General features: G+C 49.8%; 1 protein-coding gene and 2 long non-coding RNA genes across 14 annotated transcripts in view; all 3 read right to left on the bottom strand.

Annotated features, from left to right (window-relative positions):
- Positions 1 to 14,289: 14,289 nt before the first annotated feature.
- Positions 14,290 to 17,204, bottom strand: LOC117096235. 3 transcript variants are annotated; one of them, XR_004442412.1, is made up of 3 exons: positions 16,438 to 17,204; positions 15,388 to 15,507; positions 14,290 to 14,908 (listed from the first exon to the last, which is right to left on the bottom strand). It is a non-coding gene; the product is annotated as an uncharacterized LOC117096235 (long non-coding RNA). The 3 variants fall into 3 exon arrangements; XR_004442411.1 differs by having other exon boundaries at positions 16,444 to 17,204; XR_004442413.1 differs by having other exon boundaries at positions 15,388 to 15,504; positions 16,444 to 17,204.
- Positions 17,205 to 21,034: 3,830 nt separating this feature from the next.
- Positions 21,035 to 21,835, bottom strand: LOC117096713. The gene is made up of 2 exons (XR_004442604.1): positions 21,457 to 21,835; positions 21,035 to 21,216 (listed from the first exon to the last, which is right to left on the bottom strand). It is a non-coding gene; the product is annotated as an uncharacterized LOC117096713 (long non-coding RNA).
- A 3,587-nt stretch (positions 21,836 to 25,422) lies between these two features.
- The window catches only part of DEPDC5 (DEP domain containing 5, GATOR1 subcomplex subunit), a 155,889-nt gene continuing 153,756 nt past the window's right edge, over positions 25,423 to 27,555 (bottom strand). For 5 of the 10 annotated variants that reach the window (XM_033233340.1, XM_033233339.1, XM_033233344.1 and 2 more), the window contains 2 exons: positions 26,354 to 26,436; positions 25,923 to 26,215 (listed from right to left, as the gene is read on the bottom strand). In XM_033233340.1, coding sequence (XP_033089231.1) covers positions 25,923 to 26,215; positions 26,354 to 26,436 — 376 coding nt within the window. Of the gene's footprint in view, positions 26,216 to 26,353; positions 26,437 to 27,555 lie in introns of all 10 variants that reach the window. The other 5 variants (XM_033233347.1, XM_033233336.1, XM_033233345.1 and 2 more) reach the window with 2 other exon arrangements.

The raw sequence follows: 27,555 nt of genomic DNA, 5'->3' as shown, positions 1-27,555 counted from the left end.
GCACAATCTTGGCTCACTGCAGTCTCCACCTCCCAGGTTCAAGTGATTCTCCTGCCTCAGCCTCCAGAGCAGCTGGAATTACAGGCACGTGACACCACTCCTGGCTAATTTTTGTATTTTTAGTAGAGACGGGGTTTCACCATGTTGCTCAGGCTGGTCTCCAACTCCTGACCTTGTGATCCACCTGCCTCGGCCTCCCAAAGTGCTGGGATAACAGGTATGATCCGGGTACCTCTTTAAGCTACCATTCTGCATTCTGTGGGAGCAGAGAGAGCATCACCACGGTTCAAGCCAGGCTACTTTCAAGTTAGGTAGACCTGTGTTCGTATTACGTCTCTATGACTGTGTGACCTTGGGGATGTGACTTGACCTTCCTAAGCACCAGTTTCTGCATCTATTAGGATTGGACAGTGAAGGCTGAATTCCTAAGGTTGTGATGAGAATTTAATGAGAGCATGCATGCCCAGCACAGCTTCGCGCACACAGAAACAGTAAAACCGATTGTAGGTAAGCTTATGAGTACTTCTTCACCTGTTGGCACATGGGGGCTGAGGGGAAGAGCAAGGTTTGCAGTTAAATGCAGACCGTTCCTGGAGACCAGGGCCACATTTAGGGGTTGCCTGGCCGAGACTAGGGCTATGGTATGAACCCTTGGTCCACAACGGACTGCCTGATTCTAACTGGCTTCTCTAACAGATGAGATGACCACTCAGAGAAGCCCTCAGAGGGCCTCCAATCCTCCTGGAACCCCACTGGTATAGATAGGTCAGTGGTTTGGAAGTAGAGCCCTGACAAGGATTCAGAAGGGCTGGGTTAAAGGCCCGGCTCTGGCACTAATGTGCTGTGTGACATGGAACAAATCATTTGCCTTCTCTGGGCTCTAGTGTCCTCATCTATAAAATGGGTCATTCATCTCTGACTTACCGAACTCATAGGGTTGTTGAGCTGATGAGCTAATTTAGATGAAAGAGTGTTTTGAAATTCATTTGCTGTTTGGTGAATAAAAAGAGGATAGATATGAAAACTGAAAGGACCCCTGGATTCTCTAGCAAAGCCCCTCTAAAGCCTTTAAACCAGGCAATATAAATATAAGTTCAAACCCTGGCTTTTATTAGTAACTTACATGACTTTGGGCAAATGAGTTAACCCCTGGCACTGCTACTGGTATGATTTTTCTTCTGAAGGAGACAGGACCTGTGGAGCAAGAAAAGGCTGGAAGAAGCTACAAGATACAGGGTAGACAAGATGAGGAGGAGAAGCCCACCAGCCCCCAAAACCCCTGGGCAACCGGTGGTGGGGAGGTCCCCACCTGACTGTGAGCTTAGGTGGGGGCTACCTGTTCCTCTTTCCATCCCCCACAAGCAGTCCTCTGGATCTCAGCCCACCCCAGGTAGATGGTGACTCAAGTTGTTCTGCAGGGACTGGTCCCCCTGCCTCTGTTACCATGGCACTGCAGCACAGCCTGGCCAATCAGGAAGGAGATGAGTATCTGAGTCTCTGTTGCTAAAGCTGGAGCAGGACACCTAGCCAATGGGAAGGGCAGCCGAGTGGAGCCACCATGGAAACCTCAGCAGTGAGGTTCAAACCATGTTTTTTGTCTCTATGTCTCATTTTCAGGAGGTGGGTTTTCTGCATTCCTTTTTTTTTTTTTTGTAAAGGGCATCTTGCAACCCCAAGAGGATATTCAGGAGTCACGATGGGGTGCATAACAAGAAGAACCTTTGAAAAGTCAGAAAGGACTCAAACTCAGCAGGGCACAGCTTCAGATGAATTATTCCCCCAGATGCTCAGCATCACCTGTGTTTATGATCTTAGCTCATCCCCACAGCTCTACCTAGCCCCATCTGTCCTAGGAAATAACTGCAGACTGCAGAAAAATCCCCACCCCCAACGTAAGAAAAGGAATGTGGGGTCACCTCCTTAATCCCAATAGCTTTGTGGCTTTGGACAAACTCCTTAACCTCTCTTCCTGCAGGCAAGGTAGTGGAGTAGCATAGAGACATGGGTCAGACACAGGCTGCCCCAGTGTAAAATTAGAAGATTGGGAAAATGGGCTCTGTGATTCCTTTCAGATCTCACATTCTAGACTTGATGCTTTTTCACCCTCAGGCTCTGGATAAAGTGGATCTACAAGAAATAACTTCCCAAGGAGGAGTCCTGTAAATAGTATGAGTGGACAAATAAGACTCAGGCTGCTTCTTGCCATGAAATTGCCAGACAAGGAGGGATGTCTGTTTCAGAGCCCCGGGCCACAGGAGTGTAGTCACACAGCTACCTGCATGCAGAGCCCAGAGTAGAAGACCTAGATCCCTTTACCCTGCAACATGCAATCTTCTCAAACCAGTCTTCTTATCCTTGGGTGGGCAGTCAGGGAGCTGTGCACGCCCACACCTCCAACACCCTTTATTTTGCAAACATGGGCATAAAAACAACTGCAAGGGAAAGTGTGTCCCACCCCTTCCCCACTCCCTTCTGGCTTTCTTTCTGTTGCCTGGCAACAGTTCTATCCAGAAACCTGGGTGTCATCCTGGATAACTCCCTCACCCTTATCCTTCCCATAAAACCCATGGCCCAATCACGTCCATTTTGTCTCCTATATGGCCCCCAAGTCCATCTACTCCTCCCCTCCCCCATCACCTCCCCAGTCCAAGGTTCCATCATGAATTTCCTGGACATCTACATTGGCTTCCCACAGGCCTCCGGCTTTCACACTTGCTCATCCCATCCCCCGCTTCCATCTTCTATAACCACAGCCAAAATAATCTTTTAAAAATACAAATCTGGGCCGGGCGCGGTGGCTCAAGCCTGTAATCCCAGCACTTTGGGAGGCCGAGATGGGTGGATCATGAGGTCAGGAGATCGAGACCATCCTGGCTAATACGGTGAAACCCCGTCTCTACTAAAAAATACAAAAAACTAGCCGGGCGACGAGGCGGGCGCCTGTAGTCCCAGCTACTCGGGAGGCTGAGACAGGAGAATGGCGTGAACCCGGGAGGCGGAGCTTGCAGTGAGCTGAGAGCCGGCCACTGCACTCCAGCCTGGGTGGCAGAGCAAGACTCCGTCTCAAAAAAAAAAAAAAAAAAAAAAAAAATACAAATCTGATCCTGTCACCTGCTCCTTGCTTAGAACCTCTAAGAATAAAAATCAAAATCTTCAGCATGCCCAAGAGCGCTGCATGGTCAGGCCTACTTCCTGACTTTATCTTGCCCTGTGCATGCCCTTCCCTTTCTTCCTGAACATTTTTTCCTCCCCAATTCTTCTGTTTAATCCTGCTCACCCTGTAGCCCTCAGTTCTATGGTCACTTGGGGAGCCTTTGCTGACCTTCATGACTAGGTCAGATTGCTCTGTGATGGACTCTCCCAGCACCATGTGCCCTTTTTGTCTGTAGCAGTTATCATAGTTACAATTTTACCCTTATTTACCATTATTTGATTTATATCTGTAAGCTCTGCCTCACACTTCATGAATGCAGTGATTTTATCTTGTTCTTTGCTTGAAACATGGATGGATGGATGGATGGATGGATGGGTGGATAGATGGACAGGAGTTGGATGAATAGGTGGGTGGGTGGATGGATGGATGTTTAGACAAACATGAGTTGGATCAGTAGGTGTATGGATGGATGGGTATATGGATGAATGAATGAATGTTTGGATGAACAGGAGTTAAATAGGTGGATGAATGGATGGATGGATGCATGGATGTACAGGAATTAGATAAATAGGTATATGGATGGATGGATGTATAGATGGGTGAATGAGTGTATGTATGTGTATATATATGGATGGATGGATGCATGGATGAATGGATGGATGGGTAGATGGATGGATGGATGTTTGGATGAACAAGAGTTGGATAAATACGTGGATGGATGGATGGACAAGAATTTGATGAATAGGTATATGTATAGATGCATGAATGGATAGATGGATGTATATATGGATGGATGGATGGATGGATGTTTGGATGAAAAGGAGTTGGATGTATAGGTAGATGGATGAATCTGTGGGTGGATGGAGATAGATGGATATATGGATGGATGGATGGGTGTATAGAGAGATGGATGCTCCCATTTTTCCTAGCTTACTTAGATCTAATCATATCTCCCTCTAGTCTGTGGCCAACTAGTCTTCCACCTGTTCATTGAACATACACCAAGCATATCTGATGTGCCAGGAATATGCCCACAGTGCTGTGGGAACCCAAAGAAAGAGGTATTTCCATGCCCTTGAAACACCCTTGAAACTTAAATAATAATAACAGCTACTTCCAATTAACATTTACTATTTGGCCAGGCACAGTGGCTCATGCCTGTAATCCCAGCACTGTGGGAGGCCACGGCGGATCGCCTGAGCTCAGGAGTTTGAGAGCAACCCTGTCAATATGGCAAAACCTCATCTATACAAAAAAATACAAAAATTAGCTGGGCATGGTGGTACATACCTGTAGTCCCAGCTACCTGGGGGGGCTGAAGCAGGAGGATTTCTTGAACCTGGGAGATCGAGGTTGTGGTGAGCTGAGATTATGCCACTGCACTCCAGCCCAGGTGACAAAGTGAGACTCTGTCTAAAAAAAAAAAATTGTTTTACTATTCTGTGCCAGAGACCACTGTAGGCTCTCCTGAGCAGCTCTCACTCCTTTTTTTCTACTAATCCAGTAGAAGAAACCAGAAGCCTGATGGTGTCTCAAAGTTCAGCTTCGGTGTGGCCTTCTCCAAGGATTCCTCCCTGGTCAGTCAGTCCTTGGCTGATCTCCTATCCTTAGAACTGCTCCAGCATGTGAGTCTGGGGTGCTCTTGCTGGTCTTTGCTCATAAACTGCTTTTCTTTTTCTTTTTCTATTTATACATTTTTTTGAGACGGAGTCTTGCTCTGTCACCCAGGCTCTGTGAGTTTCTTCCTCTCCACCAGAGAGTGGCATTCCTTATTCCCCAGGAATTAGTAAACTCCCTGGAGACATATGTGCCAGGAATGTGCCCACATCTCACAAAACACCCTTTTGTGGCCTGGGCACCCCTTCTTTCTTTTCTTTATTTTTGAAACAGGGTCTCACTCTGTCGCCCAAGCTGGGGTGCAGTGGCGTGATCTTGGCTCACTGCAGCTGACTTCCCAGCCTCAAGCAATTCTCCACCTCAGCCTTCCGAGTAGCTGAGACTACAGGCATGTGCCACTATGCCCAGTTTATTATTATTATTATCATTATTATTATTTTAGTAGAGACGAGGTCTCACTATGTTGCCAAGGCTGGTCTCAAACTCCTAAGCTCAAGCAATCCTCCCATCTTGGCCTCCCAAAGCACTGGGATTACAAGCGTGAGCCGCTATGCCCGGCTGGCACCTCTTCTTTCAATCCTCACAGGACTCTGAGGGAGGCGTGATTTACCCCGATTTTAAATAGCAGGAAACTGATTTGCCCTAGGTCACACAGATAAAAGGTGGTAAAACTAGTGCTGAAACCCAGGTCAATTTGAATCCAAGGCCAAAATCCTTAACCAGTATCCCCAGTCTGGGATAGTCCCTCCAACAGCCCAAATATGGCTGCTACACCCATGCCTGACCACCACTGGGTGAGGTAGCCCATTCTATTGCTGAATTTCTACCTAAGAGTTTATTCTTACCCAGTTGAAATATGCCCCGCTGAAACTGCTACCCAGTGACCCTGACTCTGCTCCCTGGTTACAGAACAAGTGCTTCCCCTCTTCCACATGGCAGCCTGTCAATAATTTATAGCCAGCCCTCCTGTATCCCCTGCATCTGATCCTCTCCAGGGAGGGGCAGGAGAGGGGAGAGACTACGAACCTGGAACTACAAAACCCAAGTTCTCATCCTGGCTCAGCCACTGTCCACAGACCAGTAAGTTTCAAAAGAAAATTAAATAGGTGATTTTGATAAATAAGGACATTGAAAAAAATGGCCAACTCCTAGCACCCTTGTTTCATAAAAGAAAGGGCATCCTGACACAGAAAAAAGTAGGGCAGACAACTTCAGAATTAATTTATCTTTATGAAAATTCCTGACTTTGTCCCTGTTCCTCTCATTTCACCATGTCCTGGTGCTGACTCTGTGGGGGATTGGCCCAGGTCTGTAGGCCTTTGAGAACCTTTGCTCCAACCCATTAAAGAAAACACTGCTGCCCAGAAAAACCAAAGTAGAGGATTCCACCATCAGAACACAGTAAGTGACCCTGTTTGAAGAGGGAAGGAAGAGCTGAAAGTGCCTGGCACTGAGAAATGGCTGAGCTCAGGAAGTGAGACAGACTTCTCCATTGCACTGTGGTTTCATATCCAGTTTCTATCTCAGCTTAGAGGGGCAAAGGTTTTTCCTACTCCACGGGTACCCTGTGACCACCCAAGGTCACATCTCCAGCCAGCACAACTCACTGGAAGTCAAGAAGGCTGTTTATGTCCCATGGCAGGAGGCCAGTGAGAAAAGCTGGTTTTCTTCCAAGGCAGCAGATTTTCTCTTGGGGAAGTTTTCGGCTTGGTCTGAAGGATGACCCTCTAACCCAAACGCTTTCTCATTACTCGTTCTTTCATTTATTTAATATTTACTGAATATCTTCTATGTGCAAGGCACTGTTCTAATGTTAAGAGTACTAAGGTGAGCAAAGAATGATTTGGTCTTTGTTCCCATGGAGCTTAGCATTGATTAGAAAAGGCTGACATTAATTCAAGTTGAAGGAATAAGTGTAAACTGATGGCTGTGATGAAGGCTACAGAAGAGGCATGTGTTACTCTGAGAGTGTGATATAAGGAGGGTTCCCCTAGTCGGTGGTCATGGAAGGCTGACATAGTAATGGCCAAGCTGAGATTGAACGAAGGAAGAGTATGCATTCACCAGGTGAAGGAGGAGGGAAAGCAGATTCCAGGCAGAGTGCTTGGTGTGGAATGAACATAAATCACATGAAGAACTGCAGTGATGCTGGTATGACTGCAGGACGGTGAGCAACAGGAAAGAGCATGCAAGATGAGGCTGGAGAGGCAGGTGGAGGCTCACATGTTGCTGGATAGGTAGGTGGGGTTTTCTCCTTTTCTTGAGTGAAACAGGAAGCCACTGAAGGGCATTGAATGTGAAAAGTGGCATAAGTGTTATTACTTGAAGGCAGAGAGGAAACAACAGCTGCCTCTTCCAGAAGTCAAACTGATAATGATAGTGGTGGTAATAAAAAGAATGATTGGCTGGGCGTGGTGGCTCACGCCTGTGATCCCAGCACTTTGGGAGGCTGAGGTAGGCGGATCACTTAAGGTCAGGAGTTTGAGACCAGCCTGGGCAATATGGCAAAACCCTGTCTCTACTAAAATAAAAAAAATTATCCAGGCATGGTGGTGCATGCCTGTAATCCCAGCTACTCATGAGGCTGAGGTAGGAGAATTGCTTGAGCCCGGGAGACAGAGCTAGCAGTGAGCCAAGATCGTACCACTGCACTCCAGCCTGGGCAACAGAGCGAGACTCCGTCTCAAAAACAAAACAAAACTATAATGATTAAAAAATAATAAGTGGGCCGGGCACGGTGGCTCAAGCCTGTAATCCCAGCACTTTGGGAGGCCGAGACGGGCGGATCACGAGGTCAGGAGATCGAGACCATCCTGGCTAACACGGTGAAACCCCGTCTCTACTAAAAATACAAAAAACTAACCGGGCTAGGTGGCGGGGGCCTGTAGTCCCAGCTACTCGGGAGGCTGAGGCAGGAGAATGGCGCGAACCCAGGAGGCAGAGCTTGCAGTGAGCTGAGATCCGGCCACTGCACTCCAACCTGGGCGACAGAGCGAGACTCCGTCTCAAAAAAATAAAAAATAATAAAATAATAAAATAATAAGTGGCTGGGCACAGGTGGCTCACACCTATAATCACTGCACTTTGGGAGGCTGAGGCAGGAGCACTGCTTGAGCTCAGGTGTTTCAGGCTGCAGTGAGCTACGATCATGCCACTGCTCCTCAGCCTTGGTGACAGAGGGAGACCTTCTCTCTAAAAGTAATTATAGTAGTAATAATAGTAAGAGAGCTCATGTTACTAGGCTGGGCACCTCTAATCCCAGCACTTTGGGAGGCTGAGGCGGGTGGATCACAAGGTCAGGAGATCCAGACCATCCTGGTTAACACAGTGAAACCCAGTCTCTACAAAAAATACAAAAAATTAGCTGGGCGTGGTGGCAGGCACCTGTGGTCCCAGCTACTTGGGAGGCTGAGGCAGGAGAAATGCTTGAACGCTGGAGGTGGAGGTTGCAGTGAGCTGAGATCGCGCCATTGCACTCCAGCCTGGGCGACAGAGTGAGACTGTCTCCAAAATAAGAGAGAAGTCATGTTACTAAACGCTATATACGATGAAGTGGACATTGTTATTCCCATTTTACAGCTGACAGAACTGAGGCACAGACAGACAAACTCACCAAGGTCACACAGTAGATGGTAGGGCTGGCAGATAAGTGAATGACCTCTGGGCACCTAAAAAAATTACTCTCTTAAATAAGTCACAGGACAGGGAAGTGCTATAAAAGAGGGTTTGGGGTCGGGTGTGGTGGCTCACCCCTGTAATCCCAGCACTTGGGAGGCCGAGACGGGCGGATCACGAGGTCAGGAGATCGAGACCATCCTGGCTAACACGGTGAAACCCCGTCTCTACTAAAAATACAAAAAACTAACCGGGCTAGGTGGCGGGGGCCTGTAGTCCCAGCTACTCGGGAGGCTGAGGCAGGAGAATGGCGCGAACCCAGGAGGCAGAGCTTGCAGTGAGCTGAGATCCGGCCACTGCACTCCAACCTGGGCGACAGAGCGAGACTCCGTCTCAAAAAAATAAAAAATAATAAAATAATAAAAATAATAAGTGGCTGGGCACAGGTGGCTCACACCTATAATCACTGCACTTTGGGAGGCTGAGGCAGGAGCACTGCTTGAGCTCAGGTGTTTCAGGCTGCAGTGAGCTACGATCATGCCACTGCTCCTCAGCCTTGGTGACAGAGGGAGACCTTCTCTCTAAAAGTAATTATAGTAGTAATAATAGTAAGAGAGCTCATGTTACTAGGCTGGGCACCTCTAATCCCAGCACTTTGGGAGGCTGAGGCGGGTGGATCACAAGGTCAGGAGATCCAGACCATCCTGGTTAACACAGTGAAACCCAGTCTCTACAAAAAATACAAAAAATTAGCTGGGCGTGGTGGCAGGCACCTGTGGTCCCAGCTACTTGGGAGGCTGAGGCAGGAGAAATGCTTGAACGCTGGAGGTGGAGGTTGCAGTGAGCTGAGATCGCGCCATTGCACTCCAGCCTGGGCGACAGAGTGAGACTGTCTCCAAAATAAGAGAGAAGTCATGTTACTAAACGCTATATACGATGAAGTGGACATTGTTATTCCCATTTTACAGCTGACAGAACTGAGGCACAGACAGACAAACTCACCCAAGGTCACACAGTAGATGGTAGGGCTGGCAGATAAGTGAATGACCTCTGGGCACCTAAAAAAATTACTCTCTTAAATAAGTCACAGGACAGGGAAGTGCTATAAAAGAGGGTTTGGGGTCGGGTGTGGTGGCTCACCCCTGTAATCCCAGCACTTTGGGAGGCTGAGGCAGGTGGATCATTTGAGGTCAGGAGTTTGAGACCAGACTGGCCAACATGGCGAAACCCCATCTCTACTAAAAATACAAAAATTAGGCCGGGCACAGTGGTTCAGGCCTGTATTCCCAGCACTGTGGGAGACCAAGGTGGGCAGATCACGAGGTCAGGAGTTTGAAACCAGCCTGGCCAACATGGAGAAACCCCGTCTCTACTAAAGATACAAAAAATTATCCAGGCGTGGTGGTACACACCTGTAATCCCAGCTACTAGGGAGGCTAAGGCAGGAGAATTGCTTGAACCCGGGAGGTGGCGGTTGCAGTGAGCTGAGATTGCACCACTGCTCTCCAGCCTGTATGACAGGAAAGACTCTGTCTGAAAAAAAAAAAAAAAATTAGCTGGGCGTGGTGGCAGGCGCCTGTAATCATAGCTACTCAGGAGGCTGAGGCAGGAGAAATGCTTGAGCTGGGGAGACAGAGATAGCAGTGAGCAGAGATCATACCACTGCACTGCAGACTAGGCAACAGAGCAAGACTCTGTCTAAAAAAAAAAAGAAAGCGTTTGAGGGACAACAACTTGAAAGAAACTTGGTTTGTAACTTAGGCCCTTAATCCATGTGGTTTGTTCTGTCAATAAGCATGCATGCATGGAGTGCCTGCTACGTGCTAGGCACACTGAGGCTATAGCAGGGACCAAAACCAATCCCAGCACTTACATTCCAGTGAGCAGAAAAGACAATGCAGAAGCAGGCAGATAATGCAGAAAATTTTAGATGATGTTAAGGGCTACGGGGAAGAGACAAGAGCACACAGAGGTGGTGCTTTCTAGACAGGGTGGTCAGGGAAGGCCTTTCTGAGAAAGCAATGAGTGACACCCACAATGAGGAACCAACCAAGTCACAATCTTGGGAAGAGGGAATCCAAGAAGAGGGAAGAGACGTGTAAAGGCCCTGAAGCAGGAGCAACCTTGGGGTGTTCACGGAACAAAAAACAGGAAAAGCTGCATCATTCTGAGTGAGCAGGAGGAGATGAGATTGGAGAATGGAAACTTCCAGAAGCTTAGGCAGGCCTCACAGGGCCTTATGGGCCCTGGCAAGGAGTTGAGGTTTCATCCTGAATTGATGGAAAGTTGCTGAAGGATCTTCAAGCAGGGGAATGATACCACCTGTTCTATGTTTGTCTGTTTGTTTGAGACAGTCTCACTCTGTCCCTCAGGCTGGAGTACAGTGGTGTGATCTCGGCTCACTGCAACCTACACTTCCTGGGTTCCAGTGATTCTCCTGCTTCAGCTTCCTGAGTAGCTGGGACTACAGGCACGTGACACCATACCTGGCTAATTTTTGTATTTTAGGTAAAGATGGGGTTTCGTTGGTCGGGCGTGGTGGCTCATGCCTGTAATCCCAGCACTTTGGGAGGCCGAGGTGGGTGGATCACGAGGTCAGGAGATCAAGACCATCTTGGCTAACACGGTGAAACCCCGTCTCTACTAAAAATACAAAAAATTAGCCGGGCATGGTAGCGGGCGCCTGTGGTCCCAGCTACTCTGGAGGCTGAGGCAGGAGAATGGTGTGAACCCGGGAGGCGGAGCGTGCAGTGAGCCGAGATTGTGCCACTGTATTCCAGCCTGGGTGACAGAGCAAGACTCTGTCTCAAAAAAAAAAAAAAAAAAAAGATGGGGTTTCGCCATGTTGGCCAGGCTGGTCTTGAACTCCCGACCTCAGGTGATCTGCCTGCCTTAGCCTCCCAAAGTGCTGGGATTACAGGCGTGAGCCACCACACCCAGCCTGTTCTGTATTTTAAAGAGGGCATGCTGGTTGCTATAAGAATACATTCCTGGGCAGGGCGCAGTGACTCACGCCTGTAATCCCAGCACTTTGGGAGGCCGAGGTGGGCAGATCACGAGGTCAGGAGATCGAGACCATCCTAGCTAACACAGTGAAACCCCGTTTCTACTAAAAAAAAAAAACACAATTAGCCGGGCGTGGTGGCGAGCACCTGTAGTCCCAGCTACTCGGGAGGCTGAGGCAGGAGAATGGCATGAACCCAGGAGGCAGAGCTTGCAGTGAGCCGAGATAGCACCACTGCACTCCAGCCTGGGTGACAGAGTGAGACTCCGTCTCAAAAAAAAAAAAAAAAGAGAGAATACATTCCTGAAGACAAAGGAGGGTGCAAGAGGACAGTTAACGTTGTGTCGCATCAGACAAAAGTGGAGATGGGGAGAGGGGTCAGATTACAATATATTTTTGCTAATGGGTTAGATGTGGGGGATGAGAGAAGGGGAAATATAGGATAATTCCAAGGCTTTCTGCCTGAATAACTGGGTAGATGATGGTACAGTTACTAAATCTAGGAAGACTGTGGGTGGAACAGGTTTGGGTGGGAGCTGGGGGTTGGGTGCAGAGCTAAATCAAGAGTTGTGTTTTAGACACATCTTCCTCTTAGATCTCTAATGAGAGGCCAAGAAGGCAACTGGACTGATAGGTTGGAATTCAGAGGTGGGGTGGGCTAGAGATCTTCAGACTTGTGGGCATGTGGATGGTAATTAGGATCTCAGGATTGGGTCACTGGGGGAATGCAATGAAGAAAAGAGGTCCAAGAGCCACAGACTGGGATCTTCCAATGTGTGGAGGCTACACAAAGGCCAGCAAGGGAGGATGAGACAGAAAGCCAAAGGAGGAGGGCCCCAGGAGAGCCCCAGCTCCCCCGACCAACCTTGTAACCTCAGGCAAGTTGCTTCCCTTCTCTGGGCCTCAGTTTCCCCTATGTGGACAAGGGGATAGCCATATTCATCACTGAGGTGGCTCTAGCTTGATCATTCTGGGACACTCCTGAGAAACAGCAGCAGCAGTTCCTGAAGCCACCTGCTACAGGAAGAGATCAAAGCTCAGGCTCCCCCATCTCGTTTCCAGGACTCCTACAATGAGACTGAATGAAATCCCAAATACAACAAAACATAGCCCAAAGGTCCGCCACTCAGAGTTGGGGTTGGGTAAGGTCATGGTGACCTGGAATAGCATCCAGCCTTTTTGTTACTTGCCAGCTTGGTGACCCCCAAGCCTCAGGTACTTATCTGTAAAATGCAGATAATAAGAGCTACAGCGAGGGTCTGTTGTTAGAACTAAGCCAGGTATGGCTGGACACGGTAGCTCACACCTGTAATCCCAGCACTTTGGGAGGTCAAGGCAGGCAGATCACCTGAGGTCAGGAACTCAAGAGCAGCCTGGCCAACATGGTGAAACTCCATCTCTACTAATAATACAAAAATTAGCTGGACATGGTGGCATGTGCCTGTAGTCCCAGCTACTTGGGAGAATGAGGCGGGAGGATCACTTGAACCTGGCAGGTGGATGTTGCAGTGAACCGACATCACACCACTGCACTCCAGCCTCAGAAACAGAGTGAGACTCTGTCTCATTAAAAAAAAAAAAAAAAAAAAACTAAGCCAGGTAGCAAGCAAACCATCCTGCATGGCTCCAGGCATGCATGCAATCAATGATCAGCTCCTTCCTGCTTTAGGAAGACTCCTTCCCTGAATCAGGAGAGAGGGAATCCAAGCTGACTTCACTCTCAGAATAATGTAGTCCTGCTGCTGATCAAGCCTGGGGCTGCCAGCTCTGTGCTACCCTGCGTCTCACTTGTAGGGCACATAGCTACCCAGCTAACCACAGGAATTACGGATCTGCAAATACTGACTAGGTCATCTAGCTAGAACCTGGGGCACTGTGGAAGGTGGGAGGAGGGAGGGAGGACAACAACTTCTAAGGCTGACCGTAGCTGTAGACTCACCCCAGCCTTTTCCCAGGTTGCGTTAACCTGGCTGGCAAAGGGCAGTGATATGACAGCAGGGGAACACTATACAGAGAGTGAGCTGGAACTCAGGCCAGTGTGTTAGGCCCCAGTGACAGCTCCTGGCTCAGTGTCTCCTAGAAGCAGCCCTGGAAGAAGGTAGGGACTGCAGGGGCAGGTGCTGGAAGGCGAGCTGGGCAGGCAGCCTGGATTTCTGTCCTGCCTCTGCCACAATCATTAGGCTAATGGCTCCATTTATTGGGCACCTCCAAGGTGGCAGGTGCTGTGCTAGGTGCTTAACTGAAGGGCTCTTCAACAACCTTGCAAGGAGGGCAAACATGTCCCTACTGAAAAGATGAGGAAACTGAGGCCAACAGAAGAGGAAGGCTTGCCCAAGGTCACCCAGCCTTCCAGGCGTTCATTCTTTTCAAGACAAATAGAGGACACCCTTCCGCAGCACACATGGTCCTGTGCAATTGCTTCTGCTTCCTTCTCCTGCTGCACCTGCCCCTTCCTCTCCCTTGGCCATCCATCAGGTCTCCATGGAAACATTCAGAAGCCTTCCCTGGGTCCCAGAATAGGTCAGGCTCCCCCTCGCACCTTTCTTTTTCTTTTTTTTAGACAGAGTCTCGCTCTGTCGCCCAGGCTGGAGTGCAGTGGTGTGATCTCAGCTCACTGCAGCCTCCGCCTCCCGGGATCAAGCAATTCTCTGCCTCAGCCTCTCCAGTAGCTGGGATTATAGTATAGGCACCCGCCACCACACTGGCTTTTTTTTTTTTTTTTTTTTTGAGACAGAATCTCGCTCTCTGTCTCACCAGGTTGGAGTGTGGTGGCACAATCTCGGCTCACTGCAACCTCTACCTCCTGAGTTCAAGCGATTCTCCGGCCTCAGCCTCCTGAGTAGCTGGGATTACAGGCACATGCCACCACACCCAGTTAATTTTTCTATTTTTAGTAGAGACGGGGTTTCACCATGTTGGCCAGGATGGTCTTGATCTCTTGACTTCGTGATCCGCCCTCCTCGGCCTCCTAAAGTGCTGGGATTACAGGCGTGAGGCACTGCGCCTGGCCCCCCTTACACCTTTCACAGTGGCCTCTCCTTTGTCTTTTGAGCACTTTTCACAACTATACTTATTACTTCACAACCCTAAAAATCGTTATTTGTGTAATTTTTTGTTTAATATCCTTCCTCCTGCATCTACACGATGCCTGGCACGTGGGTGACTGTTAATACATATGTGTGGGCAGCATGGTGACTGAACCTGTGAACAACAAATGAGTGAGTAAACCACAAACAAATCTCCCTCCCATGGCGATGGGCTGGCTGCGATTCCACTGGGACACAGGGACTTGTATAAAGGGGCAGCTCCCTTAGAGTCTACATCATAAAACCTGATAGGAACAGTATCTTGTGATCACTGTGACAGGCAGCCCAAGGGGGCATGCACAAAGCAATCCCAAGATGTGTGCAGTGGGGGGTGGACACCCAGCTCCCTGCATAGGTCAGACTCCAGAGCTGGCCAGTTTCTCTGTTGTCCTCCAATCTGGCTTCAAGTGGTGGCAGCCACTCTCCTGGTTCCTGCAGAAGAGACACAAAGGTGGTGAGGGGGTGTCTCACAAGGAGAACTGTGCCGGTTTCACTTCTGCTTTGAGGCGAGACACATCCTGTGTGTCAGACTACCCAGGGAGTGTTCCTGTTCTCCCAGGGCCAACCACCAACAGTGCCGTGACCAGGAGCAGGAGACCCTGGGGAGTCGGGACCAGGGACATGGCTCTCATGGCTGTGCAGGGAGCTTGGCCCCAGGCCCTTCCCTGCCTCCTTCCCTGCACGGCTGCCCCTCCACAGAGGCCTCTCTCACTGGGTTTCTGTCTCCCATGCTCCATCTCATTGTGAGGAAAAGCCCAGCCTGGCTAGGGGGGATGGAGGGGTCGAGAGAATGCAGACAGGTTCAATCCCTCCTCTGCTCTGTGTGCTCGCTCAGTATCCCCAGGCAAGTCCTGAACTTCCCTGAGACTCAGTTTCTCCTCTGAGAAGTGGGGTCCCCATTACCCATTCACCTCCATCAGGGCTGTCCTCAGGCCCTAGCAGGTTGGTGGGCACACTTTTTTTCTGCTTGCTTTCTCTCTTTTCCCAAGCTTCAGACTAGCTGGTGGTATATAATGTTCCTTGCACACCTTCTGGGCACGTTCAAAACAAAATGTTTAGGCCAAGCATGGTGGCTCATACCTGTAATTCCAGCACTTTGGGAGGCCCAAGGTGTGTGGATCGCTTGAGCCCAAGAGTTCGAGACAGCTTGGGCAACATAGTGAGATCCTGTCTCCACAAAAAATTAGTAGGGTGTGGTGGTATGTGCCTATAGTCCCAGCGACTCGGGAGGCTGTGGTGGGAGGATCAACTGAACCTGGGAGGCAGAGGTTGTAGTAAGCTGTGATCACGCCACTGCACTCCAGCCTGGCTGACAGAGCAAGACCCTGTCTGAAAATAAAATAAAATAGAAAACCAGAATGTTTGGCCTCCATTATGGGAGCATTTACAGCACTGCCTTAAAATGAGGGAGCACCCTGCGCCACTTGGACACCTTTGCAAAGCTGACTGCGTCGCGTCCCCACCATGATCCCTCAAAGGAAGCTGGAGAAATGCCGTCATCACTGCACCCTCAAACTTGAGGTCGAGTGAGGTGAGTGGACTTGCTCAGGATCACAGGCAGGGGCCACTACTGTCAGACAAGAGTAACAGTGACTCTTCCTCAGACTGAGTTCTCAAAAGGCTGTCACAACTCCCCCACCCTTTTCTTTGTTGAGACAGAGTCTCCCTCCGTCACCCAGGCTGGAGTGCAGTGGTGCGATCTCAGCTTACTGCAGCCTCCGCCTCCCAAGTTCAAGTGATTCTCGGCCTCAGCCTCCCGAGTAGCCGAGATTACAGGCATGCGCCACCACACCTGGCTAAGTTTTGCTTTTTTAGTAGAGACGGGGTTTTGCCACGATGGCCAGGCTAGTCTCGAATTCCTGGCCTCAAGTGATCTGCCTGCTTTGGCCTCCCAAAGTGCTGGAATTACAGGCATGAGTCATTGCGCCCAGCCCAACAACCCTTATTTCCCAGGTTCTCACACTGACTTCTCGAGTTACGTAATGAAGTCTTGATGATTCCCATCTTGTCACTAGACGGATGAGGGTCAGGGTCGTTTCAAAAGGCTATGCAGGGTCACCTGGTGAAGAAACAGCAGGTTGAACCTGGGCACAGGGTTTCTGGTTCCCTGAGGAGAAAGGAAACATGAAAGGGAACATGAAAGAGATCATTTCCCTACTTGTCCTATCAGAGACACCAGCCACCACTGTGGAGCTTGGGTGCGTTCAGAGGCCATTGTTTTACCTAGATCTGGGGCCAGGAAGAGCAAAGGCTGACAGGTGATCAAGGCCCCATGTGGCATGATCCCAGGGGATAGGCTGGCTCAGGGCTTCCAGACAATGGGCTATTTGTTGGCTCCAGTGTGCACCCTGGGACTTGCCAGCACTCACCTCTAGTTGTTGAAAGGGCAGGCTGGGTGAGGCAGGTCGGGGAACTCTCTCTGCAGTTCTTTCAGTTTTTAGTCGTCTTCTCTTGACTGTTCTGTTGCCAAAGCCCCCCAGCCCTCCAGCATCCCATTCCCATCCATACTCCTCACCTGCTAGGAGAACTCTTACGTAGCTGTCAAGTCCCAGCCCAAATGCCTTTCTCCAGTCTTCCCCAGCTCCCCTACACAGAATGAAGCCCTCTCCTCTATTTCTTTTTTTCTTGAGACCGAGTCTTGCCCTGTTGCCCAGGCTGGAGTGCGGAGGTACGATCTTGGCTCAATGCAAACTCCACCTCCCGAGTTCAAGTGATTCTCCTGCCTCCGCCTCCCGAGTTGCTGGGATTATAGGCACCCACCACTATGCCTGGCTAATTTTTTCCTGTATTTTTAGTAGACATGGGGTTTCACCATGTTGGCCAGGCTGGTCTTGAACTCCTGACCTCAAGTGATCCACTTGCCTCAGCCTCCCAAATTGCTGGGATTATAGGCATGAGCCACCACAACGGCCGATTTCTTTCTTCTTTTTTTTTTTTGAGATGGAGTCTTGCTCTGTTGCCCATGCTGGAGTGCAGTGGCATGATCTTGGCTCACTGCAAGCTCCGCCTCCCAGGTTCATGCCATTCTCCTGCCTCAGCCTCCCAAGCAGCTGGGACTACAGGCGCCCGCCACCATTCCCAGCTAAATTTTTTTGTATTTTTAGTAGAGACGGGGTTTCACTGTGTTAGCCAGGATGGTCTCGATCTCCTGACCTCATGATCCGCCCACCTCGGGCTCCCAAAGTGCTGGGATTATAGATGTGAGCCACCGCGCTCGGCTAGCACCCGGCCAGTTTCTGTACTGCATTACAGAGAGCCAATCTCAGACCTCTTCTAGAGTGCTATGGTGGCTGCTTTGCATGTCTGCTTCCCTCCACCAGGAGGGCAAGGCCCACATTGGTTCAACTTTGCATAAATGTTGGCTGAATGAATGAATTCAATAAATTCTAAATAAGTGCCAAATGTGTGATGGGCACTTGCCGTGGAGGATACAAGGATGAGCAAGATGTGTTCTCTGCCTTCAAAGAGCTTACATTCGATGGGAGAGGCAAGCTATGTGAACAAGGAAAGTGGAAGAGAAACACAGAAGCCATGTCCCAGCAAGCGAGCATTCCATATGGCCAGCATTCTAATCCTGGTGCTGTGGTAACCTGCTGTATGCCTCTTAGCCACTCTGGCCTTGGAACCCAGCAAGAGTACTTGCTATAAATTGATGATGGGGTTGCTATTGGATTCAGATCACAGGAAAGGGCAAGTGGCAGATGCCTCTTCTTCCAAAGTCACAGGAGGGAGGGAGTCCCCTTCTAAACCTTTTACCTGACCACAGTCTAGTTCGTGGTGTCTGAAGCTGACACGACTGACATTGGAGGCTGGATAATTCTTTGCTGTAAGGTCTATCCTGAGCATTGTAGATTTTTTTAGAAGTACTCACTAGAGGCTGGGCACAGTGGCTCACGCCTGTAATCCCAGCACTTTGAGAGGCTGAGGTAGGAGGATCATTGGAGGCCAGGAGTTCAAGAACAGCCTGGCTAACATGGCAAAACTCTGTCTCTACAAAAAAAATACAAAAATCAGCCAGGCATGGCGGCACATGCCTATAATCTCAGGTACTCAGGAGGCTGAGGCACAAGAATCGCTTGAACCCAGGAGGTGGAGGTTGCAGTCAGCCAAGGTTGTGCCACTGTGCTCCAGCCTGGATGACACAGTGAGACCCTGTCTCAAAAAAAAAAAAAAAAAGAAAAAAAAAAAAAAAGAAAAGAAAAGGGCACAGACAGGAGGAAAGAAACTGCGTTCCAGTGGCAACTGTGGGACTGAAAGGGACTGGAATTCCCCCCTCAGCACTCATCCATCCTGTTGGTTGAGAAGGGAAAAAGTCTATAATCTGGTGGTCCCCAGTGTTTCTCCCAGATGAGTTCACATGAAAATTCTGGGGCTCAGAGAGAAAAGGCTTTTCCAGAGATTGCATGTCAATTCCCCATCTCCCCTCATCCCCATGGGAAAATAGATTTTCTTGTCGGAAGGACTATATGCTGATTCACTGAAGAAAAAGAGGAATCTTGCTCCAGCCAGAGAAGCAGATGGAGGTCAAATCTGAAGGCTGGTAGAACTGAGTACTTGGCACCAGCTTTCGCTACACGCAAATGCTACATCCCGGGCATTTCAGGTTAGGTTTAGGGCAAGTGTGTGGCACAGTCTGAAGGCCAGGAGCTGCCTGAAGCACTTGGAGGCTGAAGCCACAGCTGCAGACCACAAGAGAGGGCACACACAGTGCTTTCCAGATAGAAGCCTGGCAGGGATGAAAGGCCATTGGTCCTGTATCAAAGTCACTGAGTCACTGCCCATTCCCTACCAGAGAACCTGTATATGAGACCATGTCTACATGTTACACCGCATCTGTACCCCTGCAGCTTCAACATACATGTAAGGCAGTCAGTTGAAAGGAACGAAGGGGTCCCCAGGCAGGAACCCAGGATGGAGCAGTGAGTGGCATCTCATGGACACAGCACCACCAGGAGGCGAAGGGGGCAGCAAAACTGGTGGTGACTGGGCTGATTCCCATGAACCTGATTCCTAGCCCAGCTGTTTGTTAGCGTATGGGCGTGGATCCTACTTACTGGAGCCTTCCACCCCTCAGCTGGTATGTTGATAACTTTATGCAGTGAGCCAGGTGCAGTGGCTCACGCCTGTAATCCCAGCACTCTGGGAGGCCGAGACGGGTGGATCATTTGAGGTCAGAAGTTCGAGATCAGCTTGACCAATATGGTGAAACCCTGTCTCTACTAAAATTACAAAAATTAGCTGGATATGGTGGCATGTACCTATAGTCCCAGCTACCGGGGAGACTGAGGCAGGAGAATTGCTTGAATGGGAGGCAGAGGTTGCAGTGAGCCGAGATTCTGCCACTGCATTCCAAGTCTGGGCAACAGAGCAAGATTCTGTCTCAACTACAACAACAAAAAAAATAGATTATGCAATGAAAAGGTGTATGACACATAGCCCAGGACACAGGAAACACTCAATGGAGTGACCATTGTATTCTGTGTTTTTCTCAAGTTTTCTGGGTAACTGAACAGGCCTGTAAATTGGCTTCTATTCAGCATTCCCTCCCAGTATTTCCTATCTGCTTCAGCAAGGCCTCACAGATTTGCACAGTGTCTCTGGCATACATTATGTACTCCTTCCTTTTCTTTTTTTTTTTTTTTTTGAGATGGGGTTTCCCTGTGTTGCCCAGGCTGGAGTGCAGTGGTGCGATCTCGGCTCACTGCAACCTCTGCCTCCCAGGTTCAAGGGATTCTCCTGCCTCAGCCTTCCAAGTAGCTGGGACTGCAGGCGCCCCGCCACCATGCCCAGCTGTTTTTTTTTTTTTTTGAGACGGAGTCTCGCTTTGTCGCCCAGGCTGGAGTGCAGTGGCCAGATCTCAGCTCACTGCAAGCTCCGCCTCCGGGGTTTACGCCATTCTCCTGCCTCAGCCTCCCACGTAGCTGGGACTACAGGCGCCCGCCACATCGCCCGGCTAGTTTTTTGTATTTTTTAGTAGAGACGGGGTTTCACCGTGTTAGCCAGGATGGACTCGATCTCCTGACCTCGTGATCCGCCCATCTTGGCCTCCCAAAGTGCTGGGATTACAGGCTTGAGCCACCGCGCCCGGCCTGTTTTTTTTTTTTTTTAAGATGAAGTTTCACTCTTGTTGCCCAGGCTGGAATGCAGTGGCATGATCTCGGCTCACTGCAACCTCTGCCTCCCGAGTTCAAGTGATTCTCCTGCCTCAGCCTCCTGAGTAGCTGGGACTACAGGCACACACCACCATGCCCAGCTAATTTTTGTATTTTTAGTAGAGATAGGGTTTCACCATGTTGGCCAGGATAATCTCGATCTCTTGACCTCTTGATCCACCCACCTTGGCCTCCCAAAGTGTTGGAATTACAGGTGTGAGCCACCATCCCCAGCCCTAACTTTGTATTTTTAGTAGAGATGGGGTTTCACCATGTTGGCCAGGCTGGTCTCAAACTCCTAACCTCAGGTGATCCACCCACTTGGCCTCCCAAAGTGCTGGGATTACAGGCGTGAACCACCGCGCCCCACCCTAACTTTTGTATTTTTAGTAGAGATGGGGTTTCACCATGTTTGCCAGGCTGGTCTCAAACTCCCGACCTCAGGTGATCTTGGCCTCCCAGAGTGCTGAGATGACAGACGTGAGCCACCGCATCCGGCCTATATAATCTGGTGACAGGCTCCTGACCAGCATGCACATGTCCTCCATGTCTGACCAAACCAGACTCCCTGTGGGCTGAGCTTTGTACCTACAAAAAGGTGGATGGGTCTGAGAGACAGGTAGGATGAATGGATGGGAGGACTGGAGGATGACGGAGGAGGAAGGCATCGAGTTTGACTCCAGATTCTGGCTTGGACAAGTGGGTGGAAGGAGGTACCCACCAGAGAGAGGAGGAATCAGGAAAGTAGGCAGCAGGACACTGGGGCTCATGGGCAGGAGAGTTTCAGGTTCAGCTCTGTTGGGGGAGTGACCCAGCATCCTAACTCACCAGCCGCCCCTTCTTCCACCAAATCATTCTCTGGGCCTTCTGCTGGGCAATTGCAGGGGCAATTGTTGGCCTTATACACGGGACACTGAGGATCGCCAAGTGGTTGTTCAGTTCGTATGTGATCTGAACAGGCCAGCGGCTGCTTTGTCCAGCACCATCACTCAATGGCTTGAGAGCACAATGGAGACTCCCATCCAGGAATGTGAGAGCAGCTGTTCAGCTGTTTGAGAGCAGACATTTGCTTACTCCCTTTTTGTAAGACCTTTCATATACGTGGCTCCTTTTTTTTCTTTTTTGAGATAGGGTCTCACTCTGTCACCCAGGCTGGAGTGCAGTGGTGCAATCACAGCTCATTGCAGACCTCCTAGGTTCAAGAGATCTCCCCACCTCAGCCTCTCAGGTAGCTGGGAAGACAGGTGCGAGTCACCATGTCCAGCTAACTTTTGTTTTTTCTTAGAGTCTTGCTCTGTGGCCCAGGCTGGAGTACAGTAGCATGATCTCAGCTCACTGCAACCTCCACCTCTTGGGTTCAAATGGTTCTCTTGCCTCAGCCTCCCGAGTAGCTGGGATTATAGGTGCACACCACCATGCCCAGCTAATTTTTGTATTTTTCATAGAGATGGGGTTCCATCATGTTGGCCAGGCTAGTATCAAATTCCTGACCTCACATGATCCGCCCACCTCGGCCTCACAAAGTGTTAGGATTACAGGCGTGAGCCACTGCACCCGGCCCTAAGCTAATTTTTTATTTTATTTTATTTATTTATTTTTTTGTAGCGATGGGGTCTTCCTATGTTGCTCCGGCTGATCTCAAACTCCTGGGCTCAAGCGATCCTCCCATCTCAGACTCCCAAAGTGTTGGGATTACAAGTGTGGGCCAACCGTGCCCAGCTACATGTGTCTTCTGATTCTCCAACCACCCGGGGAGATAGCTTCCCATTTCATAGATGAGGGGATTGGCATATCTGAGAAAAGGGAAGGTGAAAAAGGAAAACACGTTTTTATCAAAGTCCTGCTCCATTTCCAGGAATTATCCAGTGCTCTTTCACATATATTAACAAACCTATTGTCTCAAAACCATTACATGCAGCATCCATAGCTGCGTTTTAAGTTCTAAATAAGTTCAAGTTCTGTGAAGTAACTAAGGAGCCCAGCTAGGAAGGTGGAGATTCAGATGTAAAATCCAGTGCCCAGGCCAGGCGCGGTGGCTCACACCTGTACCATCCCAGCACTTTGGGAGGCCGAGGAGGTTGGATCACCTGAGGTCAGGAGATCGAGACCATCCTTGCCAACATGACGAAACCCCGTCTCTACTAAAAATACAAAAATTAACCGGGCATGGTGATGTGCGCTTGTAGTCCCAGTTACTCAGGAGGCTGAGGCAGGAGAATTGCTTGAACCGAAGGCAGAGGTCGCAGTGAGCCATCACACCCCTGCACTCCAGCATGGGCGACAGAGCAAGATTCCGTCTCTTAAAAAAATAAAACAAAAAAATCCAGTGCCCACCCCTGGAATCCGAAGTTCATTCACTTACTATACATTCAGTCAACAACCATTTCTCCAATATCTACTATTATCATGCACATGTGACACCAAAAAGATGAACAAAATAGAGAACCTTTGGCTGGGCACGGTGGCTCATGCCTGTAATCCCAGCACTTTGGGAGGTCAAAGGCAGGTGGATCACCTGAGGTCAGGAGTTCGAGACCAGCCTGGCCAACATGGTGAAACCCTGTCTCTACTAAAAAATACAAAAATTAGCTGATTGTGGTGGCGTGCATCTGTAATCCCAACTACTCACAAGCTGAGACAGGAGAATCGCTTGAACCTGGGAGGAAGAGGTTACAGTAAGCCAAGATTGCACCACTGCACTCCAGCCTGGGACAGAGCAAGACTCCATCTCACAAAAAAAAAAAAAAAAAAAAAGCTGGGCGCGGTGGTTCATGCCTGTAATCCCAGCACTTTGGGACGCCGAGGCGGGCGGATCATGAGGTCAGGAGATTAAGACCATCCCGGCTAACACGGTGAAACCCCGTCTCTACTAAAAATACAAAAAATTAGCCAGGCATGGTGCCAGACACCTGTAGTCCCAGCTACTCGGGAGGCTGAGTCAGGAGAATGGTGTGAACCCGGGAGGCAGAGCTTGCAGTAAGCCAAGTTCGTGCCACGGCACTTGGTGTGAACCCGGGAGGCAGAGCTTGCAGTAAGCCAAGTTCGTGCCACGGCACTCCAGCCTGGGTGACAGAGCGAAACTCTGTCTCAAAAAAAAAAAAAAAAAAAGCTGGGTGTGGTGGCTCATGCCTATAATCCCAGCACTTTGGGCACTTTGGGAGGCCGAGGCGGGTGGATCACCTGAGGTCAGGAGTTCGAGATCAGCCTGGCAAACATGGCAAAACCCTGTGTCTACTAAAAATAGGAAAATTAGTTGGGTTCTATCGCAGGCCCCTGTATCCCAGTTACTCACAGGCTGAGACAGGAGAATCACTCGAACCTGGGAGGGGGAGGCTGCAGTGAACTGAGATCGCACCACTGCATTTCAGCCTGGGTGACAGAGCCAGACTCTGTCTCAAAAAAAAAAAGAGAAGCTTCTGCCATGGTAGAGTATAAACGTGTTGAGCACCATGCTGGAGAAGTACAAGGTGCTGTGGGTGGATCTAACAGGGCCACCAACTCTGCTTCTCTGGAGAAGTGACATTTGAGCTAAGAGCTGATGGCTGACCACCAGGAGTTAGTGAGACAGAGCAGGCATGGGGGGAGGAATGTTCTAGGCAGATGGAACAGAGGGAACAGCATGTGCAAAGCATCTGAGCTGGTACAGTTTGTGATGTTCCAGGGAATGCGTGATGGCCAGGGTGGCTGTACGAACAGCCCACAGGACCAGATTGTGCAGGACCATGTAGGCTGCATCTAAGATTTTTGAAGTTTAAGTCACCAAAAAGTTCTAGTTAAGTGGTGACAAAGTCACAGTGGTTTTATAAAAAGACTGACTGAAAAGTGGAGTGAAAGCAGAGACAAACTAGAAGGTTTTCCTGGAGATCTAAGAGAAAGACAAAGGAAGGCTGGACTGAGTGGCAGCTCCGGGCCTGGGAAGAAGAGAATGGATGCAAAGCTATTGAGGAGGCAAATCAACAGGGCTTGTGATGAACTCCACGTGGTGAGATGGCACAGCAAGAAGTGGCAGCCACTGTTGGATTCTCCCCTCTGACCCACAGCCCCCAAACTGCCCTGAGTAGCTTAAGGCAGGGTGCTGAGGTTGAAGCACTATGCTGAGTCTTATCTCAGCAAACCTAAGCTAGGCCAGGCATGGTGGCTCACACCTGTAATCCCAGCACTTTGGGAGGCTGAGGTGAGTGGATTGCCTGAGATGAGGAGTTCAAGACCAGCCTGGCCAACATGGTGAAACCCCATCTCTACTTAAAATACAAAAAATTAGCCTGGTATGGTGGCAGGTGCCTGTAATCCCAGCTACTCGGGAGGCCGAGGCAGGAGAATCGCTTGAACCTGGGAGGCAGAGGTTGTAGTGAGCTCAGATCACACCATTGCACTCCAGCCTGGGCAACAAGAGTGAAAACTCTGTCTCAAAAAAAAAAAAAAAAAAAAAAAAACAACCTAACTTAAGAGTCTACAAAGGTTTCCTTTGATTTTTTTCAGAATGCCATCATATCTGCATCCCAGAGCTGGGCTCACCCCATTTAGCAAGATTCATTCTGACAGCATGAGCCTACAATTACCTCGTAAGTTATCCTGCCTGCTCACTGTCCTCACTGGAACCATCCTTGCTCCGGCCTAGCGGCCTATGAAAGAAATTTCTCAATAAACTCACAGCCAAACTCCCTAAGCCAGTGAATTCTGAAGCCCTCTCACCATCTGTGGCCTCTTCATTGACTGCCATGACCCCAGCCACCTGGCACAACTGCCCAGCTCAGGATGGGACTGCTTCTGTGGGGAAGTGGGTGGGGACAGAGATGATGCACGTGGAGCTTTTTATTTGCTTCTGATATGTACAGGTATATACAGTAGGGGAGAGTCTATGGTACATTATTTCACAAAATTATCTTACATCTGTGCACACTCCCGGGCAGGAAGTGGCAGATTCTGCCCCTAATACCCCATAGATGGTGAAGGAAAAGGATGCTACCAGAAGCCACCCACTTCCAAGGACATTCATGGGGGCTGTCTGCCCTCTTCCCAGTCACTGGAGCCCTCCCACGGACAATCTGTGCCTCCCACCTGCTCTGAGTACTTGCTGACAGGAGTGGCGGCAGCAGCAGCAGCTGCTTCCAAAGCCTTTCTTCTAGAGTAGAAGATTTGTTGTGGGGGCCAAAAAAAAATGGCCCCCACTCACTGACAGTAGCAAATGGACATCTGACTCCTAGAACCTGCCTGGAATCCTCCTCCGCCCTGGGTTTGAGGGCAGTGGCTCACCCACCTTCCCTCAGCACAGGCACAGCCTTCTAACCCTGGCCTCACGGGGCACTGGCATGCATCTTCTCCAGGCAACTTGTCCAGAACGTGACCAGACGGTTGTCACGGTTGATGCAGAAGTCCGTGAAGTCCTTCAGCAGCCGATCAGCAAATTTTTCATCCCCTGTGGCACTGGAGCGCCATGTCTTGGTTAGCATGGTGTTGTAGGCCCAGTTGTAGCCGACTCGCTCCTCACAGAACATGTTCTGGTTGGTGGAGCTGGTGGAGTTCCGCCGCCGCCGCTGCTGCCCTGAGAACTTGCGCTTGGAATAGGGCAGCTGCAGAAACACTGTTCCTGAAGAGAAAGGGGAGCGCCTGTGTGGCAGCCACCAGGAGGGCTCTTGGAGCCTGCTGAGGTGGTGCTGCAGCCACAGGTTTCGTGCAAGGAAAGGGATGTGGACCCACCTGTCCAACTCTGCCCGTAGCTCCTTACCTGTAACGTGGATGTACTGAGGCTTGTTCTCAGCAGGGAAGTTAAAAGCAGAGGCAGAATATTTATCTTGAACAAACCCAAACCTAGGGAAGGACAGAAAGACATGCTGATCAGCGCCTCCTTAGTTAAAGGGGCAAGGGAAGAGAATGTAGCTGATAGGACTCTCGGACAGCCTGAGACACAGAGATCTGGAAAGATGTCTTTCTAGATTGCACATGGAGGCTGCTCACCCTTACCATTTTTTGACCTCTACCTCTTCCAACACCATGGCTCACCAGACCTCCTCACATCTAGCAGCCTGTCATCTCCGAGGTCCACCATGTCACCACCACCATAGTGAATGAAAACCTTCCCACCGGCTGCACTCTTCATCCAGCCTTCATCTCTGCCCAGACAGCCTGTCCCTCCTACCATGTTCCCTACCCATCCCAGCAGACCTTCCCGCTGAGCGTTCTCCCCCATCCCATCATGGGCCTCTCACTGGAATCTACCTCATGTCCTGACAAGCCACACATACCCACCCGCATACTTGAGGCTATCCATTCCTCCGGGGAAAGGCCGTATCTTTTTTTTTTTTTTTTTGGTGAAAGGGAGTCTTGCACTGTTGCCCAGGCTGGAGTGCAATGGCATGATCTCGGCTCACTGCAACCTCCGCCTCCTGGTTCAAGTGATTCTCCTGCCTCAGCCTCCTGAGTAGCTGGGATTACAGGCATGTGCCACCACGCCTGGCTTATTTTTGTATTAGCCAGCATTAAACCAGGATTGTCCTGGTAGTAGCCAGGAGAATCACTTGAATCCGGGAAGCAGAGGTTGCCGTGAGCTGAGATCATGCCATTGTACTCCAGCCTCGGCAACAGGGTGAGACTCCATCTCAAAAAAAAAAAGAAAAGAAAAAAAAAAGAGAAACGCCAAGCTAGGGCTCTCTGCTTCACTGTGCTCTGGAAATGGGCAGGAGGAGCCATTTTTCATCTATGGCTTGTTCTATTCCTGGTTTTTCTATTTCCATAAGGCACATTTATTACAGTTCTACCTGCTAAGAGCTGTAAAGGACGTGGTAACAGATGTGGCTCCTGCCCTCTAAGTCTGAGAGGTTTATGTAATGAAGACAGTGATGTAGGCAGAACTAAAGACGGGAAAATGCCTGCCTTCTTTCCTGGACTGAGTTCCTTGGGGAGGTGCTGTGTCGCATCCTCTACATAATC

Source organism: Trachypithecus francoisi, unplaced genomic scaffold, assembly GCF_009764315.1.
Source record: "Trachypithecus francoisi isolate TF-2019V2 unplaced genomic scaffold, Tfra_2.0 Lachesis_group14, whole genome shotgun sequence".
NCBI classification, from domain to species: Eukaryota; Metazoa; Chordata; class Mammalia; order Primates; family Cercopithecidae; genus Trachypithecus; species Trachypithecus francoisi.
This window is presented reverse-complemented; position numbering and strand designations above follow the sequence as displayed.